At 50.0% G+C, this 14977-nt stretch overlaps 1 protein-coding gene across 2 annotated transcripts; it reads left to right on the top strand.

Annotated features, from left to right (window-relative positions):
- Positions 1-504: 504 nt before the first annotated feature.
- Positions 505-14759, top strand: GPS2 (G protein pathway suppressor 2). Of its 2 annotated transcripts, none has more exons than XM_080979914.1 (11): positions 505-717; positions 2431-2540; positions 2880-2992; positions 4653-4732; positions 5744-5826; positions 7573-7723; positions 7839-7925; positions 8889-8968; positions 9952-10047; positions 10313-10450; positions 10855-10878. In XM_080979914.1, exons 1-11 carry the CDS (start codon positions 624-626, stop codon positions 10861-10863), a joined length of 1041 nt encoding a protein of 346 aa, XP_080836040.1. In that variant the 5' UTR covers positions 505-623; the 3' UTR covers positions 10864-10878. The 2 variants fall into 2 exon arrangements, with proteins under 2 accessions (XP_080836040.1, XP_080836039.1); XM_080979913.1 differs by lacking the exon at positions 10855-10878 and adding an exon at positions 14497-14759 and having other exon boundaries at positions 509-717; positions 10313-10396.
- The last annotated feature ends 218 nt before the right edge of the window (positions 14760-14977 follow it).

Here is a 14977-nt window from a genome sequence, read left to right as displayed (position 1 = left end):
TCCCCCTCTCAGTTGGGGGAGAGCATTGGAGCCTTTCTCGGACTCCTGGGTCCCCCTCTCAGTTGGGGGAGAGCATTGGGCCCTTTCTCGGACTCCTGGGTCCCCCTCTCAGTTGGGGGAGAGCATTGGGCCCTTTCTCGGACTCCTGGGTCCATTTCTCAATTGTTGGAGAAGGGGCAGCCCTTTCCCGGACTCCTGGGTCCCCTTGAGCCAGTTGGGGGGGGGTGGAGCCTGCCCGGACTCCTGGGTCCCCCTCTCAGTTGGCGGAGAGCATTGGACCCTTTCTCGGACTCCTGGGTCCCCCTCTCAGTTGGGGGAGAGCATTGGACCCTTTCTTGGACTCCTGGGTCCATTTCTCAATTGTTGGAGAAGGGGCAGCCCTTTCCCGGACTCCTGGGTCCCCTTGAGCCAGTTGGGGGGGTGGAGCCTGCCCGGACTCCTGGGTCCCCGGCGGGCGGGGGGGGGCGGGGCGGCTGTGACCCGGAAGAGGAAGCCGCGCGGGGCGTTGGCGTCTCCTCTCCCGGGCTGCTTCTCCTCCTCCTCCTCCTCCTTCCCCGCGGCCTCCGAGGAGCCTCTTTCTCCGCCTTGGGTCCCGGGCGCCCCGGGCAGCCGGAGAGGCCGCCATGCCGGCGCTGCTGGAGAGGCCGAAGCTGAGCTCGGCCATGGCCCGCGCCTTGCACCGGCACGTCATGGTGGAGAGAGAGAGGAAGCGGCAGGGTGAGAGAGAGAGAGAGAGAGAGAGACGGGGGTCATTTGCATGCATTTGCATGTACTTACATTTGTAGTAGCATTTGCATACATTTGCATTTACTTACATTTGTAGTAGTATTTGCATGTACTTACATTTGCATTTGTAGTTTCATTTGCATGCATTCGCATTTGTAGTTTCATATGCATGCATTTGCATTTGTAGTTTCATTTGCATGCATTTGCATGTATTCGCATTTGCATTTGTAGTTTCATTTGCATGCATTTGCATTTGAGTTTGAGTTTGTATCTCGCCTGCAAGGTGCTCCAGGCGGCGCGCAATCCCCGCAACCCCAACCCGGTGCCAGGTAGGCTAGGCTGGGAGGAGGCAGCGGCCGACCCCCGGTGACCTGCTGGGGGTAAATCCCAGGATTGTAGAGTTGGAGGGGACCCCAGAGGTCATCCAGCCCAACCCCCTGCAATGTGGGAATCCCAGCTGACACTTCCAAGACCTTCCACCCTCTGCTTAAAAACCTCCAAGGAAGAAGAGTCCAGCATCATCCCAGAGAGATCCTTCCCCTGTCAAACGGCTCTTACGGTCAGAAAACTCTTCCTGAAGTCTAGTCCCAATCTCCTTCCTTGCAACTTTAATCTATCCAACCCTCCAGAGCAGAAAATAAGATTGCTCCATCTTCCATTTGACGGCCCTTCAGAGATTTCAGGATGGCTGTTAAATCTCCTCCCAGTTCCCTCTTTTCCAGGCTCAACATACCCAATTCCCTCAACCGTTCCTCATAAGGCTTGTTTTCCAGACCTTTGACCATCTTGGTCACCCTCCTCTGCACATATTCCAGCTTGCCAGTATCCTCCTTAAATTGTGGTGCCCAGAACTGGATACCGTCTTCCAGGTGTGGTCTGACCAAGGCAGAATAGAGCGGGACTGTTCCTTCCCTTGGGATGCGGGTGGCGCTGTGGTCTAAACCACAGAGCCTAGGGCTTGCCGATCGTAAGGTCGGCGGTTCGAATCCCCATGACGGGGTGAGCTCCCGTTGCTTGGTCCCTGCTCCTGCCAACCTAGCAGTTCAAAAGCACCTCAAAGTGCAAGTAGATAAATAGGTATCACTCCGGTGGAAAGGTAAACGGCGTTTCCGTGCGCTGCTCTGGTTCGCCAGAAGCGGCTTAGTCATGCTGGCCACATGACCCGGAAGCTGGACGCCGGCTCCCTCGGCCAATAAAGCGAGATGAGCGCCGCAACCCCAGAGTCGGTCACAACTGGACCTAATGGTCAGGGGTCCTTTTACCTTATTCCTTCCCTTGATCTGGACACTAGACTTCCATTGATGCAGCGTAGAATAGCATTGGCCATTTTTGCTGCTGCATCACATTGCGGGCTCATGTTAAGCTTGTGGTCCACCAAGATCCCTAGATCCTTTTCACAAGGATTACTGGCAAGCCAGGTGTCCGCCATTTTATATTTGTGCAACTGGTTCTTCCTGCCTAAGTAGTGCAGAACCTGAAGAAGTCTTGAACTGAATTGAGGCTCCATGGAAGTTGCATTTCGGGAAGGTAATTCCTCCCTGTTTAAGGAAGCTTTTAATGTTTAATAGATTATTGTGTTTTAATATTCTGTTGGAAGCAGCCCAGAGTGGCTGGGGAAACCCAGCCAGATGGGCGGGGTATAAATAAAGTATTATTATTATTATTATTATTATTATTATTATGCCTTTCCCCCTTGTCCTGCAGAGGAGGAAGAAGTCGACAAGATGATGGAGCAGAAGATGAAGGAGGAACAGGAGAGGCGTCGGAAGAAGGAGATGGAAGAGCGGATGTCCCTGGAGGAGACGAAGGAGCAGGTCTGTGGGGCGGCCCTGTGTTTTGGGAGGCCTCCAGTGTGAGAGAGCCAGTGTGGTGTAGTGGTTAAGAGCGGTAGTCTCGTAATCTGGGGAACCGGGTTCGATTCCCTGCTCCTCCACATGCAGCTGCTGGGTGACCTTGGGCCAGTCTCACTTCTTGGAAGTCTCTCAGCCCCACTCACCTCACAGAGTGTTTGTTGTGGGGCAGGAAGGGAAAGGAGATTGTTAGCCGCTTTGAGACTCCTTAAAGGGAGTGAAAGGCGGGATATCAAATCCAAACTCTTCTTCTCCGTCCCTGGAGACATCCCAGCTCACCTCCGACCCCTTTTCCACCCGCAGATCATGAAGCTGGAAGAGAAACTGCTCGCCCTACAGGAGGAGAAGCACCAGCTTTTCCTTCAGCTGAAAAAAGTGCTTCACGAGGAGGAGAAACGACGTCGCAAGGAGCAAAGGTTGGCGGGATAACAAGCGTCTAGCGATGCACGCTGGGCCATGTTTGTGGGTTCTGAACTGGCTGTGACTGAGCAGGAGCCTCGTGGAGATGTTGAGCCAGTGTTTGGCTGCTGTGAAAAATAATAATAATATAATAATAATAATTTATTATTTATACCCCGCCCATCTGGCTGGGTTTCCCCAGCCACTCTGGGCGGCTTCCAGCAAAACACTAAAATACAAATAACCTATTAAACATTAAAAGCTTCCCTAAACAGGGCTGCCTTCAGATGTCTTCTAAAAGTTTGTCTTCCAAAAGAAAAAGGCGAATTCCGTGCTTAGGAGTTATTAGGCAAGGAATTGAAAATAAAACTGCCCACAGCCTGTTCTGTGGTGTGAGCGTGCTTGGAATGCTGGGCTGGGCGATGTTATGTTGCTTTGACTGTATATTTGATTTTCTTCAGATTGTTTTATTTATGTTTTATTGATTTAATATGCTGTAAACCAGGGGTCGGGACGTGGGTGGTGCTGTGGGTTAAACCACAGAGCCTAGGACTTGCCGATCAGAAGGTCGGCGGTTCAAATCCCTGCGACGCGGTGAGCTCCCGTTGCTCGGTCCCTGCTCCTGCCAAGCTAGCAGTTCGAAAGCACGTCAAAGTGCAAGTAGATAAATAGGTACCGCTCCAGCGGGAAGGTAAACGGCGTTTCCGTGTGCTGCTCTGGTTCGCCAGAAGCGGCTTAGTCCTGCTGGCCACATGACCCGGAAGCTGTCTGCGGACAAAGACCGACTCCCTCGGAGATGAGCGTGCAACCTCCGAGTCGGTCATGACTGGAGCTAATGGTCAGGGGTCCCTTAACCTTTAAACCTGTGGTCCATGGGCTGTAAGCGGTCCATGGGGGTTGTTTAAACGGCCCACTAGCCACTGCTGAACCAAGCCACTCGTTCAGTGAGTCCCTGCGCGCTGCGCTAAACCAGCACAGCACAGAGCGGGGACTCAGTTGACGCGATCCAGCCCATGGAGCGATCTCCGTGGGAGTGAGCTCACCCAGGCGAGGTAATCCTTGCCGACCCCTGCTGTAAACCGCTTTGAGCTTTTTCATAAAAATATAAAAGTGATATAGAAATTAAAAGAATAAAATAAAATAAATACGTTCATATATCGTCCAAAACCGGTTTGAAGTCCGTATCATGATACAATCGTACCTCAGAATTTGAACGCCTTGCGACTCAAACGTTTTGGCTCCCAAATGCCACAAACCCGGAAGTGAGTGTTCCGGTTTGCAAACGTTCTTTGGAACCCGAACGTCCAACGCGGGTTCTGCAACTTCTGATTGGCTGCAGGAGCTTCCTGCAGCTAATTGGAACCTGTGCCTTAGTTTCCGAATGTTTTAGAAGTCAGAACGGACTTCTGGAACGGATTCCATTCGACTTCTGAGGTACGACTGTATCAGCTTCGTAATTTTTGACCTGGCAATATTTTGTGAATTGTGTTGTGTGTGTGCGGTAAGCAAAAATCACAATGTGTGGGAAACCTTGAAGGCAGCCAACGACTGCCTTGTGCAAAAGGGGCAGCGAATGGCAAGAGCAGGCGCCGGTAAAGATCAAGTTTCTTTCTGAGTTGGGTTTCTTCACCGCCATTATTGCAGGCGATTTATTGACCTCCTTCCTCCTGTCCACAGCGACATGACGACGCTGACGGCAGCCGCTTACCAACAAGGAATGGCTGTCCACGCAGGGGCTCACATCCTCAACATGCAAGGTGCGTTTCTTTTTGGCTGCGTCGGCGGCGCATTGAAAGGATTCACGTAGAGTTCGGCCACGGATCAGGCAGGTGTGCTTTCCTCACCTGAAGTCGCCTTGTGCTGAATCGGGCCGCCAGTCTCTACCTGCGGTCCAGTTTTAGCGAGAGATGTCGGGACTCGAACCCAGGACATTCCATGTATAAAGCTCTGAGGTGCCTCCCTTGTTAGGATTGCAGGTATGGGAGAGGGGAGAGCGAAGGAAAGAGAAGACTTTTTAAAAAAATAATTTTTATTAAGTTTTCCATTTTAACAATCCAATCAGATCACATTACACTTTCCAAATTATACAAATACATCTCATATAGTCCAAATATTCTGCCAAATTATAAGTTTTTGTTGGGGCTTCCCATGCTTCAAGTTCAGTGGGGCTCCAGTCATCTTATGTTTCTACTGCCTTGAGTTTCCAATAGTTCCTTCTTTAAATCTCCCTGTTGGTATCCTTCCTTCCTTCATGGCCTCTGCGTTGTTTCCACAGGCGAGCTGAAGTAAACAATAATGGGCTTCTGTGTGAAGTTTGTATGACTCTCCTTTTTTTTTTTGCAGCTGATAAGTCTGTCGTTCGCAATTTGTCCTCACACGCTGGTGTTTATGCCAAATCAATCCAAAAGTCCTTCTCTGGTGGCAGACGCCATCTTCTTTCAGTTCCGATGAAATAAAATCTAGGCGTTTGCTCATTCATTTTCTCAGACAGGTTGCATCAAACATTAGTCTTTCAGGGGAGATTTGCCAATTTGGGCTTGAAGCACAGATATGATAACAAATTAAGAGCTCGCCTCCCCCATGACTGTTTATCTCTGTCCCATAATGGCGGATCCCAATTAAATAGTGCGTCACATCACCCTTCCGGAGAGTCTTTTATTGGAGGAAAGAGAAGACTTGACCCTCCACCCCTTTGGGAAGGAGTTTTCTCACCCTCTGGACGGCTTGGAGGGGTTGATGTCAATGGGATTTCTTCCCTTTCTCCACAGGGAGCCCCGGAGGCCATAACCGGGCTGGCACCTTGATATCCGCCGATAGAGCCAAGCAGATGTTTGGACCTCCAGTGATCACAGTGAGTGCCTCCCCCCCCCCCCAGTTGTTCCAGGAAAGACCAGATCTCTTTGTTCAACACTGAAGTCATAGTATTCCTCAAAGGATTTATTACCATATTTTTTGCTCTATAAGACGCACTTTTTCCCTCCTAAAAAGCAAGGGGAAATGTGTGTGCGTCTTATGGAGCGAATGCAGGCTGCGCAGCTATCCCAGAAGCCAGAACAGCAAGAGGGATCTCTGCTTTCGCTGCGCAGCGATCCCTCTTGCTGTTCTGGCTTCTGGGATTCAGAATATTTGTTTTCCTCCTCCAAAAACTAGGTGCGTCTTATGGTGCAAAAATTACGGTAATTTATTTGGCAATAGGGGCACGTTGCTTAATCAGCAGAAACCTCCTAAGCAGTTTGCAAAATGCAATGTGAAATATTTGTTTGAAAAACTGGTAATATAAAACAGGCATGTCCAACTCCCAAGAGCAGGGGGTCAGCAAACTTTTTCAGCAGGGGGCCGGTCCACTGTCCCTCAGACCTTGTGGAGGGGCAGACTATATATTTTTTTTGGGGGGGGGGGGAGAACGAATTCCTATGCCTCACAAATAACCCAGAGATGCATTTTAAATAAAAGGACACATTCTACTCATGTAAAAACACGCTGGTTTCCGGACCGTCTGCTGGCTGGATTGAGAAGGCGATTGGGCCGGATCTGGCCCCCGGGCCTTAGTTTGCCTACTCATGTCCAAGAGACTGTGATCTACTCCCACTATATAAAAAAACTGGCAGTGATCTACCCATTGGATTGACCATTGTGGAGCTTTTTTTGGGGGGGTGATCAACCAGGATCACACGATCGACCAGGAAAGCCCCGTAATTGACTAGTTGCACATGCCTGATATATGAAGCCAAATTGATGTAAGATTTATCAGAGTAGAAGTAAAAGCCATGTATCTAAAACAAATGATACGTAATAAAAATCGCACATTAAAATGCCACGTCAAGGCAGGCCTGCCTAAGCGAGCGAGAACCGTGCCAGGGGCTGAACACAGTTTTCTTTTCCCCCTAGGAAGTGGTTATATTTTGCTTTTCATGAGCAGAGTCAACAGTTCTCCTCCAAATGTTCCCTCACAAGATGGCGGACGGTGGCAGCGCTGCCTTTTCTATTGTCGTGGTGGTTGTTATTTAAATTTATATCCTGCCCTCGATCCCAAGGACCACAGGCCCGTTTACAGTATAAAACCACATAACATGATAAACTAGGGTTGCCGTGTTTCAAAAAGTAAAAATCCGGACACAAAAGTTGTTGAGCTTGGGAGGAAGTTGTTGTTTTTGGCAAAACCTCAACAAAAATTGTCGTTTTGGAGCTATTTTTAAGGGAAATTGGCACAAACAACACTGCCGACCTAGGTTGCCATGCGTCTTGATTTCTCCAGATATTTTTCCGATTTCCTCCCGGATGCTTCCGACTGCAGTATTCTGCATATGGCCCCCCCTAGATACACAAGGCAAAACGGTTAGTTCTTCCCTCACAAAATGGCTCCCCTTTCAAAATGGCGGGTGGCGGCAGCCCTGCCTTTGCTATTGCTGCTGTTATGATAGTTATTTATTAAACTGATATACCGCCCTTCCTTCCGAGCGCCACAGGCCCGTTTACGGCAAGGAAACACAAAAATACGTCGCGTGGCAAATAAGACAAAGCGGTTAGTTGTGAGGCAGATTTGGTGCGCCTCGCGGTAACCCTAAGGGACGTCTCTGTGCTTGCTTTGTCTCCCCAGTCTCGCCACTTTGCCACGCAGCCGACTTTCCCCGCCAGCACGGCAGAGCACGGTCAGTACCAGGGCGGGCAGTCCGGGCACAGCCCTTACGCCGTGGGGCAGAGCCAGCACACGGTGCCCGTCAGCTATGCCAGCAGCCAGTCGATCCGAGGTGAGGATGGAGCCCGTGGGCAATCGGGTGCCACGCTGCATCCCTTTCCCTCCGTGGCATGGGTGGCGGGGGCAGAGCAGGCCGGGCTTTCACCCCCCTCTCCTTTCCCTTCCAGGGCCTTCTGCTTTCCCCACCATGCAGTACTTGCCGCAACAGCAGCCCGGCTATACAATCCACAGCCACTTCCCCACGGCTCAGCCTGGTAAGTCTGCAGAATGGCTGGCAAATCTTAATAATAAGTCTGCAGTTGTTTAGTCATGTCCGACTCTTCGTGACCCCATGGACCAGAGCATGCCGGAGGTTGGTAAATCCTATTATTATTATTATTATTATTATTATTATTATTATTATTATTTATACGCCACCCATCTGGCTGGTTTTCCCCAGCCACTCTGGGCAGATTCCAACAAAATATTAAAATACAATAATTCATCAAACATTAAAAGCTTCCCTAAACAGGGCTGCCTTCAGATGTCTTCCAAAAGTCAGGTAATTGTTTATTTCCTTGACATCCAACTGGAGGGCGTTCCACAGGGCAGGTGCCACCACCGAGAAGGCCCTCTGCCTGGTTCCCTGTAACTTCACTTCTCGCAGGGAGGGAACCACCAGAAGGCCCTCGGAGCTGGACCTCAGTGTCTGGGCAGAACGATGGAGGTGGAGACGCTCCTTCAGGTCTACTGGGCCTTTGAGGCCATTTAGGGCTTTCAAGGTCAGCACCAACACTTTGAATTGTGCTTGGAAACGTCCTGGGAGCCAATGTAGGCCTTTCAAGACCAGTGTTATGTGGTCTCGGCTGCCACTCCCAGTCCCCAGTCTAGCTGCCGCATTCTGGATTAGTTGTAGTTTCCAAGTCACCTTCAAAGGTAGCCCCACGTAGAGCGCATGGCAGTAGTCCAAGCAGGAGATAACCAGAGCATGCGCCACTCTGGCCAGACAGTCCGCGGGCAGGGAGGGTCTCATCCTGCGTACCAGATGGAGCCGGCAGACAGCTGCCTTGGACACAGAGTTGACCTGCACCTCCATGGACATGAGATGGCAGGGGAGCTGCGCTGGGATATGTTGTCCGAAAAGGAAAGAGAAAATAAACCAGCCCCACACTTCTTCCCAGGCCCTGTTTCTTTCCTTGCAAGGCTCACGCTTAGCTCTTTCAACCTTCCCTTTCCAGGTTTCATTCCTCCCAGCACGGCCATTCCTCTGCAGAAACAACTGGAGCACGCAAACCAGCAGTCGGGATTTACCGATTCGGTGAGTTCACACCCAGAGCATCGCTCTCTGAATATGTCCGTGCTCTTTTGTAGAGTTGGAAAGGGACCCCGGGGGTCACCAGCCCCCTGGAATGCAGGAATCTTCTGGCCCCAACATGGGACTCGAACTCGTGGCCACGAGATGCTCTTACCGACTGGGCTATCCCACAGAGGTCTTACAAGATGGCTAACAATATTTTTAAAAACCAAACGGCAGTGGTACGTCATCAGGAAAGCAGCCGCAAACCTAAGTAGTCAGTATGGGACCCGGGTGGCGCTGTGGGTTAAACCACAGAGCCTAGGACTTGCCGATCAGAAGGTCGGCGGTTCAAATCCCTGCGACGGGGTGAGCTCCCGTTGCTCGGACCCTGCTCCTGCCAACCTAGCAGTTCGAAAGCACATCAAAGTGCAAGTAGATAAATAGGTACCGCTCCGGCGGGAAGGTAAACGGCGTTTCCGTGCGCTGCTCTGGTTCGCCAGAAGCGGCTTAGTCATGCTGGCCACATGACCCAGAAGCTGTACATCGGCTCCCTCAGCCAGTAAAGCGAGATGAGCGCCGCAACCCCAGAGTCGGCCACGACTGGACCTAACGGTCCGGGGTCCCTTTCCCTTTACTAGAACACAAGTGTCCAGGCAGAACGATGGAGGTGTAGACGCTCCTTCAGGTATACAGGACCACTCTGAAATACCTCTCTGAGGAGGATACAGGTCTCCAATAAAAAAATAAAGACCCTCATCTCCCAGAATCCTTTGGGGGAAAGCCGTGACTGTATAAAAATGGCATCGCAGCGGTGCGAATGCAGCCGTTCTTGACTGTTTCTAACTGCACAGAGGGGTAAATTTTAATTTCGGACAGGAGCCTGGGAAGAACGTTTGCTTGCCGGGACTCGGCCGTGAAATAACCAGCGCATGTGCAGAGTGCATTCCCTCTCACCTTGGGAGGTGGTCTAATTCCTCCGCTCTCTCTTGTCCTTTCCTCTCCAGTCGACCCTACGCCCGATGCACCCCCAAGCCTTGCACCCGAACCAGGGCCTCCTACAAGCTCCCCAAATCCCTGTCCAGATGCAGACAGCTGCCAAGGTAAGCTCAGAAGCTGAAGGCGCATTGCTCCTCTTCCTGCTTCTACTCCCCCTCTTCCCAGTGATTCTCAGTTACGCGGTTTTCCGTGCCCATAATGTGTTGTCATGGTTCCTCTTGTTTTCGGCCTGTTGTGAATTTTGCCTTCCTTTTACTCGTCCCAGGTGGGTGCCTCTCCCACCACCGTCACGACACCCAGCCCCTTTCCCTCCTGCTCTCTCCTGCTCGCTGATTTTGGCCCCCCCCACCCGCTTTCTCTCCCTTATAGCCCAGTTTGGCGTACACCCACCCGGCTCGCCCAGCCTCCCCTGGCAGCTTCTCCCACGGAACCGCCCCACAGCAACCCCACACAGTAAGTATCTCGCTGGCTGGGTGGGGGGAGCGGCGGTCAATCCCAAGCCTTGTCGTACCACAGCAGTACCTCTGGGGGTTTTTTCCAAAAAAAATTATTGGTTTTCACAGTTTTATAAACAAACAAATACACAAGACAAACAAACATAAATCATAACCTTATTGAAAATTACACTTCCTCGCTTCTCCTTGGTTGAATTTCATTGCATGTCCTATTAACGGTTTTCCAAATCACAGTTTTTATGAAACTTAACTTAAACATTAACATCCTTAAATCTTCACATTATGGAATTAAACATATTAATTCATCACTTAACATAAATAAAATCCTAAGCCAATTAAGTAACTGCAAGCTGTTTTCAGTTAATTTAACTTAACATATTTAACTAAATAATCATTAAATTTAGTCCACTCTTCCCGATACTCCTCCTCCGTCTGGTCGCGGACTCTTCTGGTTAGGTCGGATAGCAGTATCTCTGAGCGCATGCAGAGGGTCTCTCCTCCCTAGTGAGCCTCTGTACAGTCTGAGGTTGGGGTCATTCTGCAGATGGGGAGCCCCCATTGAGAAGGCCAATCCCCAGCAGAACCACCGCCAACCAGACTTCGTGTCGGATGCTGCCAACTTAGGCGCATCAATTTATGCGAGGCTACTAGAATACAAGGGGGTGCGGGTGGCGCTGTGGGTTAAACCACAGAGCCTAGGGCTTGCTGATCAGAAGGTCGGTGGTTTGAATCCCTGTGACGGGGTGAGCTCCCGTTGCTCGGTCCCTGCTCCTGCCAACCTAGCAGTTCGAAAGCACGTCAAAGTGCAAGTAGATAAATAGGTACCACTCTGGCAGGAAGGTAAACGGAGTTTCCGTGCGCTGCTGTGGTTCGCCAGAAGAGGCTTAGTCATGCTGGCCACATGACCCGGAAGCTGTATGCCGGCTCCCTCGGCCAGTAAAGCGAGATGAGCGCCGCAACCCCAGAGTCGGCCACGACTGGACCTAATGGTCAGGGGTCCCTTTACCTTTACTAGAATACAACACTGCATTTGTTTTACAGTGGTGCCTTGGTTCTCAACTTAATCCGTTCCAGAAGTCTGTTCCAAAACCAAAGCGTTCCAAAACCAAGGCGCGCTTTCCCATAGAAAGGAATGCAAAACGGATTAATCCGTTCCAGACTTTGGAAAACAACCCCTAAGACAGCCATTTAACATGAATTTTGTTATCTAACGAGACCATGGATCCATAAAATGAAAGCAATAATCAATATACTGTACTATAAATAAGACAGTATTAATTACTTTTTTTTCTTACCTGCGCTGATGATAGTCATTGTTTGGATGGGGGGCTTTTATCCATTCCCACAGTCACACAATCAATCAGTCGAACTGGCTTCCACACAGTCACAAAAACAAATTAAACTAAAAAGCCTCAAAAACGCAAAATAGCAAAAACGAAATGTTCAAAAACCAAGGGGCAGCTTCTGATTGGTGCAGGCGCCCCGGAAACAATAGCCAACAGCCGCATCGGCTGTTCAGCTTCCGAAAAATGTTCAAAAACCAGAACACTTCCAGGTTTTTGGAGTTTGAGAACCAAGGTACCATTGTATTTTATTTTTTTTAAATACAACTGTATTTCTGACTTTTCCTGGGGGAAAAGAGTCCAGACAATCCGTTCGCGATTTCAGGATATTTACTCTACCTTTCTATTAAAAAGATAAACCGATCAGACAAACACACCAGCGTGAAACTACCGGTAGGATTCTTGAGCCTAGTTTCGGTATGAAAAACAGCAGCAGAGGTTAAACAAACCGAAGCACAACATCGCCAAAGGTGTGGGCAGTGTGGAAGGCCTGGCTGGCTTCATTTTATTAAAAATAATCTGCGCCCCTTAACAGGAGGGCAACCTTGTCGTGCTCAGTGTTTGGTACGGTCTGAACCCTTTGCTGCTTTGAACCGTTTCCGCGTAGACTGGAAGGTGGGTTGGGGAGGGACAGAGAGAAACGGAGAGGTTTACAGTGCTGGCTGCTTGGCAAAGTTCCAGGGGAAGGGAGTTCCACAGGCCGGCACCAAGAATTCCTCCCTGCTATGCCCTTGGCCGGCTTGATTTAGCACACAGATGATAAACTCATGAAGGCACACTCGATCAGGCTGGGAGGAGGTGATCTTTTGGCCAGGGCAGGAGCACTGTGTCGTGCGCAAGAGGAATCAAAGAGGAGACACTCTAACTGCCCACAGCCTGACCGGCACGCCACAGGCCCTCCAGACACATTAATAATAATAATAATAATAATAATAATAATAATAATAATAATAAATTTATACCCCACCCATCTAGCTGGGTTTACCCAGCCACTCTGGGCGGATTCCAACAAAATATTAAAATACAATAATTCATCAAATATTAAAAGCTTCCCTAAACAGGGCTGCATTCAGATGTCTTCCAAAAGTCGGGTACTTGCTTATTTCCTTGACATCTGGTGGGAAGGCGTTCCACAGGGCGGGCGCCACCACCGAGAAGGCCCTCTGCCTGGTTCCCTATAACCTCACTTCTCACAGTGAGGGAACCGCCAGAAGGCCCTCGGAGCTGCTGGACCTCAGTGTCCGGGTAGAACGATGGTGGTGGAGACGCTCCTTCAGGTCCGCTGGGCCTTTGAGGCCGTTTAGGGCTTTCAAGGTCAGCACCAACACTTTGAATTGTGCTCGGAAATGTACTGGGAGTTTCCATCCAGCAGCCTGAAAACCGAAGGCGGTAACCCCCCATCTTGCTGCGCACTCAATGGGTGCGATGTCAACCACGCACGGTTGAAGGCAGGCTCGTTGGAAAAGTGCAAGTCGAGTCCCAAGTGAGGTGGAGAGCCGGGATTACGCTGGCACAAAGAGCGTTTTAGCTCCCTGCCTTCCAGCTCAGTATACAAGCTGTCTCTCGCTCTCCCTCTCACCCATTAGGCAATTCTAAGGGTTGGACCCTCCACGATTTCCACTTAGCGCCAGGAACCGAGCCCCTGCGTTCAGATGAGAGATTGCTGTACAACCTTCCGGTTGTGACCGTTAATTCATATACAGTGGTACCTTGGTTCTCAAACTTAATCTGTTCCGGAAGTCCGTTCCAAAACCAAGGGGCGCTTTCCCATAGAAAGTAATGCAAAACGGATTAATCTGTTCCAGACTTTTAAAAACAACCCCTAAAATAGCAATTTAACATGAATTTTACTATCTAATGTGGCCTTTGATCTGTAAGATGAAAGCAATAAACAATGTAAGGGTAAAGGGACCCCTGACCATTAGGTCTAGTTGTGGCCGACTCTGGGGTTGCGGTGCTCATCTCGCTTTATCGGCCAAGGGAGCCGGCGTCCAGCTTCCGGGTCGTGTGGCCAGCAGGACTAAGCTGCTTCTGGCGAACCAGAGCAGCACACAGAAACGCCGTTTACCTTCCCGCCGGGGAGGTACCTATTTATCTACTTGCACTTTGAGGTGCTTTCGAACTGCTAGGTTGGCAGGAGCAGGGGACTGAGCAACAGGAGCTCACCCTGTCGTGGGGATTTGAACCACTGACCTTCCAATTGGCAAGCCCTAGGCTCTGTGGTTTAACCCACAGCGCCACCCGCGTCCCTAATAAACAATGTACTGTACTATAAAATAACAGTATTGTAATGATAATTTATTAAAAAAAATTCTTACCTGCTGATAGTCATTGTTTGGATGGGGGGGCTTTTATCTATTTCCACAGTCACGCAATCAATCAATCAATCAATCAATCAATCAATCAGTAGACTGGGTTTCACACAGTCACAAAAACAAATTAACCGAAAAAGCCCCAAAAACAGAAACGCAAAACAAATAGGAAAAACAAAAGCGCCAAACTTAATCCGTTCTGGAAGTCCATCTGACTTCCGAAATGTTCAAAAACCAAGGGGCAGCTTCTGATTGGTGCAGGCGCCCCGGAAACGAATAGCCGACAGCCGCATCGGACGTTCAGCTTCCAAAAAACATTCGAAAACCGGAACGCTTCCTTCTGGGTTTTCGGTGTTTGGGAATCAAGGCGTTTTGAGAACCAAGGTACCACTGTACACTGAAAACTTCTTTCCTTTAACATCTCTTTCTCTCCCCTCTTGCAGTCTGGTTTCCAGGCCTCTCCGCAGCCGGCACCTCGCCACCCGTTCATCCAGCACCCGCAACAGGGCCAGCGCTTCTACCACAAGTGAGGCCCCCGCCCTGCTCTCTTGTTGCTTCGACATCCCCCCCCTTAGCCCAAGTCCCAGCGCAAAGGAAGAAAATATACGTGGGATGACCATGTGTGTGGCTTTATTCTCCCCTTCTCTCTTCGCTGTAATTTGTGAAAACAGAGATTGCACTCTAAATAAAACTTTGTATAATTCGAGGAGCGTTCAACGGTGCACGTGTCTGTTCCACACACACCCCTTCCTATCTTGCCCCAATAACAGAAATCGGGAGAGTCTGGCTAAACATTAGGAAGAATTTTGGGGCAGCAAGAGCTGACCGGAAGGTAGTGGACTCTCATTTGTATTTCTAAGAGGGAGGGAAGGAAACAGTGTGGCTTCCCTAAAATCAAGTGTATGCAAAGCAAGTAAATTTTGC

Source organism: Podarcis pityusensis (genome assembly GCF_964106645.2).
Source record: "Podarcis pityusensis genome assembly, chromosome: 13".
Lineage (NCBI taxonomy): Eukaryota > Metazoa > Chordata > Lepidosauria > Squamata > Lacertidae > Podarcis > Podarcis pityusensis.
This window is presented reverse-complemented; position numbering and strand designations above follow the sequence as displayed.

Coding starts and splice junctions, on each gene's coding strand:
- GPS2 (XM_080979913.1), top strand. CDS start 624: ATGCCGGCGCTGCTGGAGAGGCCGAAGCTGAGCTCGGCCATGGCCCGC. Junction 4,733..5,743: donor TCACATCCTCAACATGCAAG/GTGCGTTTCTTT, acceptor CTTTCTCCACAG/GGAGCCCCGGAGGCCATAAC. Junction 7,926..8,888: donor CTTCCCCACGGCTCAGCCTG/GTAAGTCTGCAG, acceptor TTCCCTTTCCAG/GTTTCATTCCTCCCAGCACG.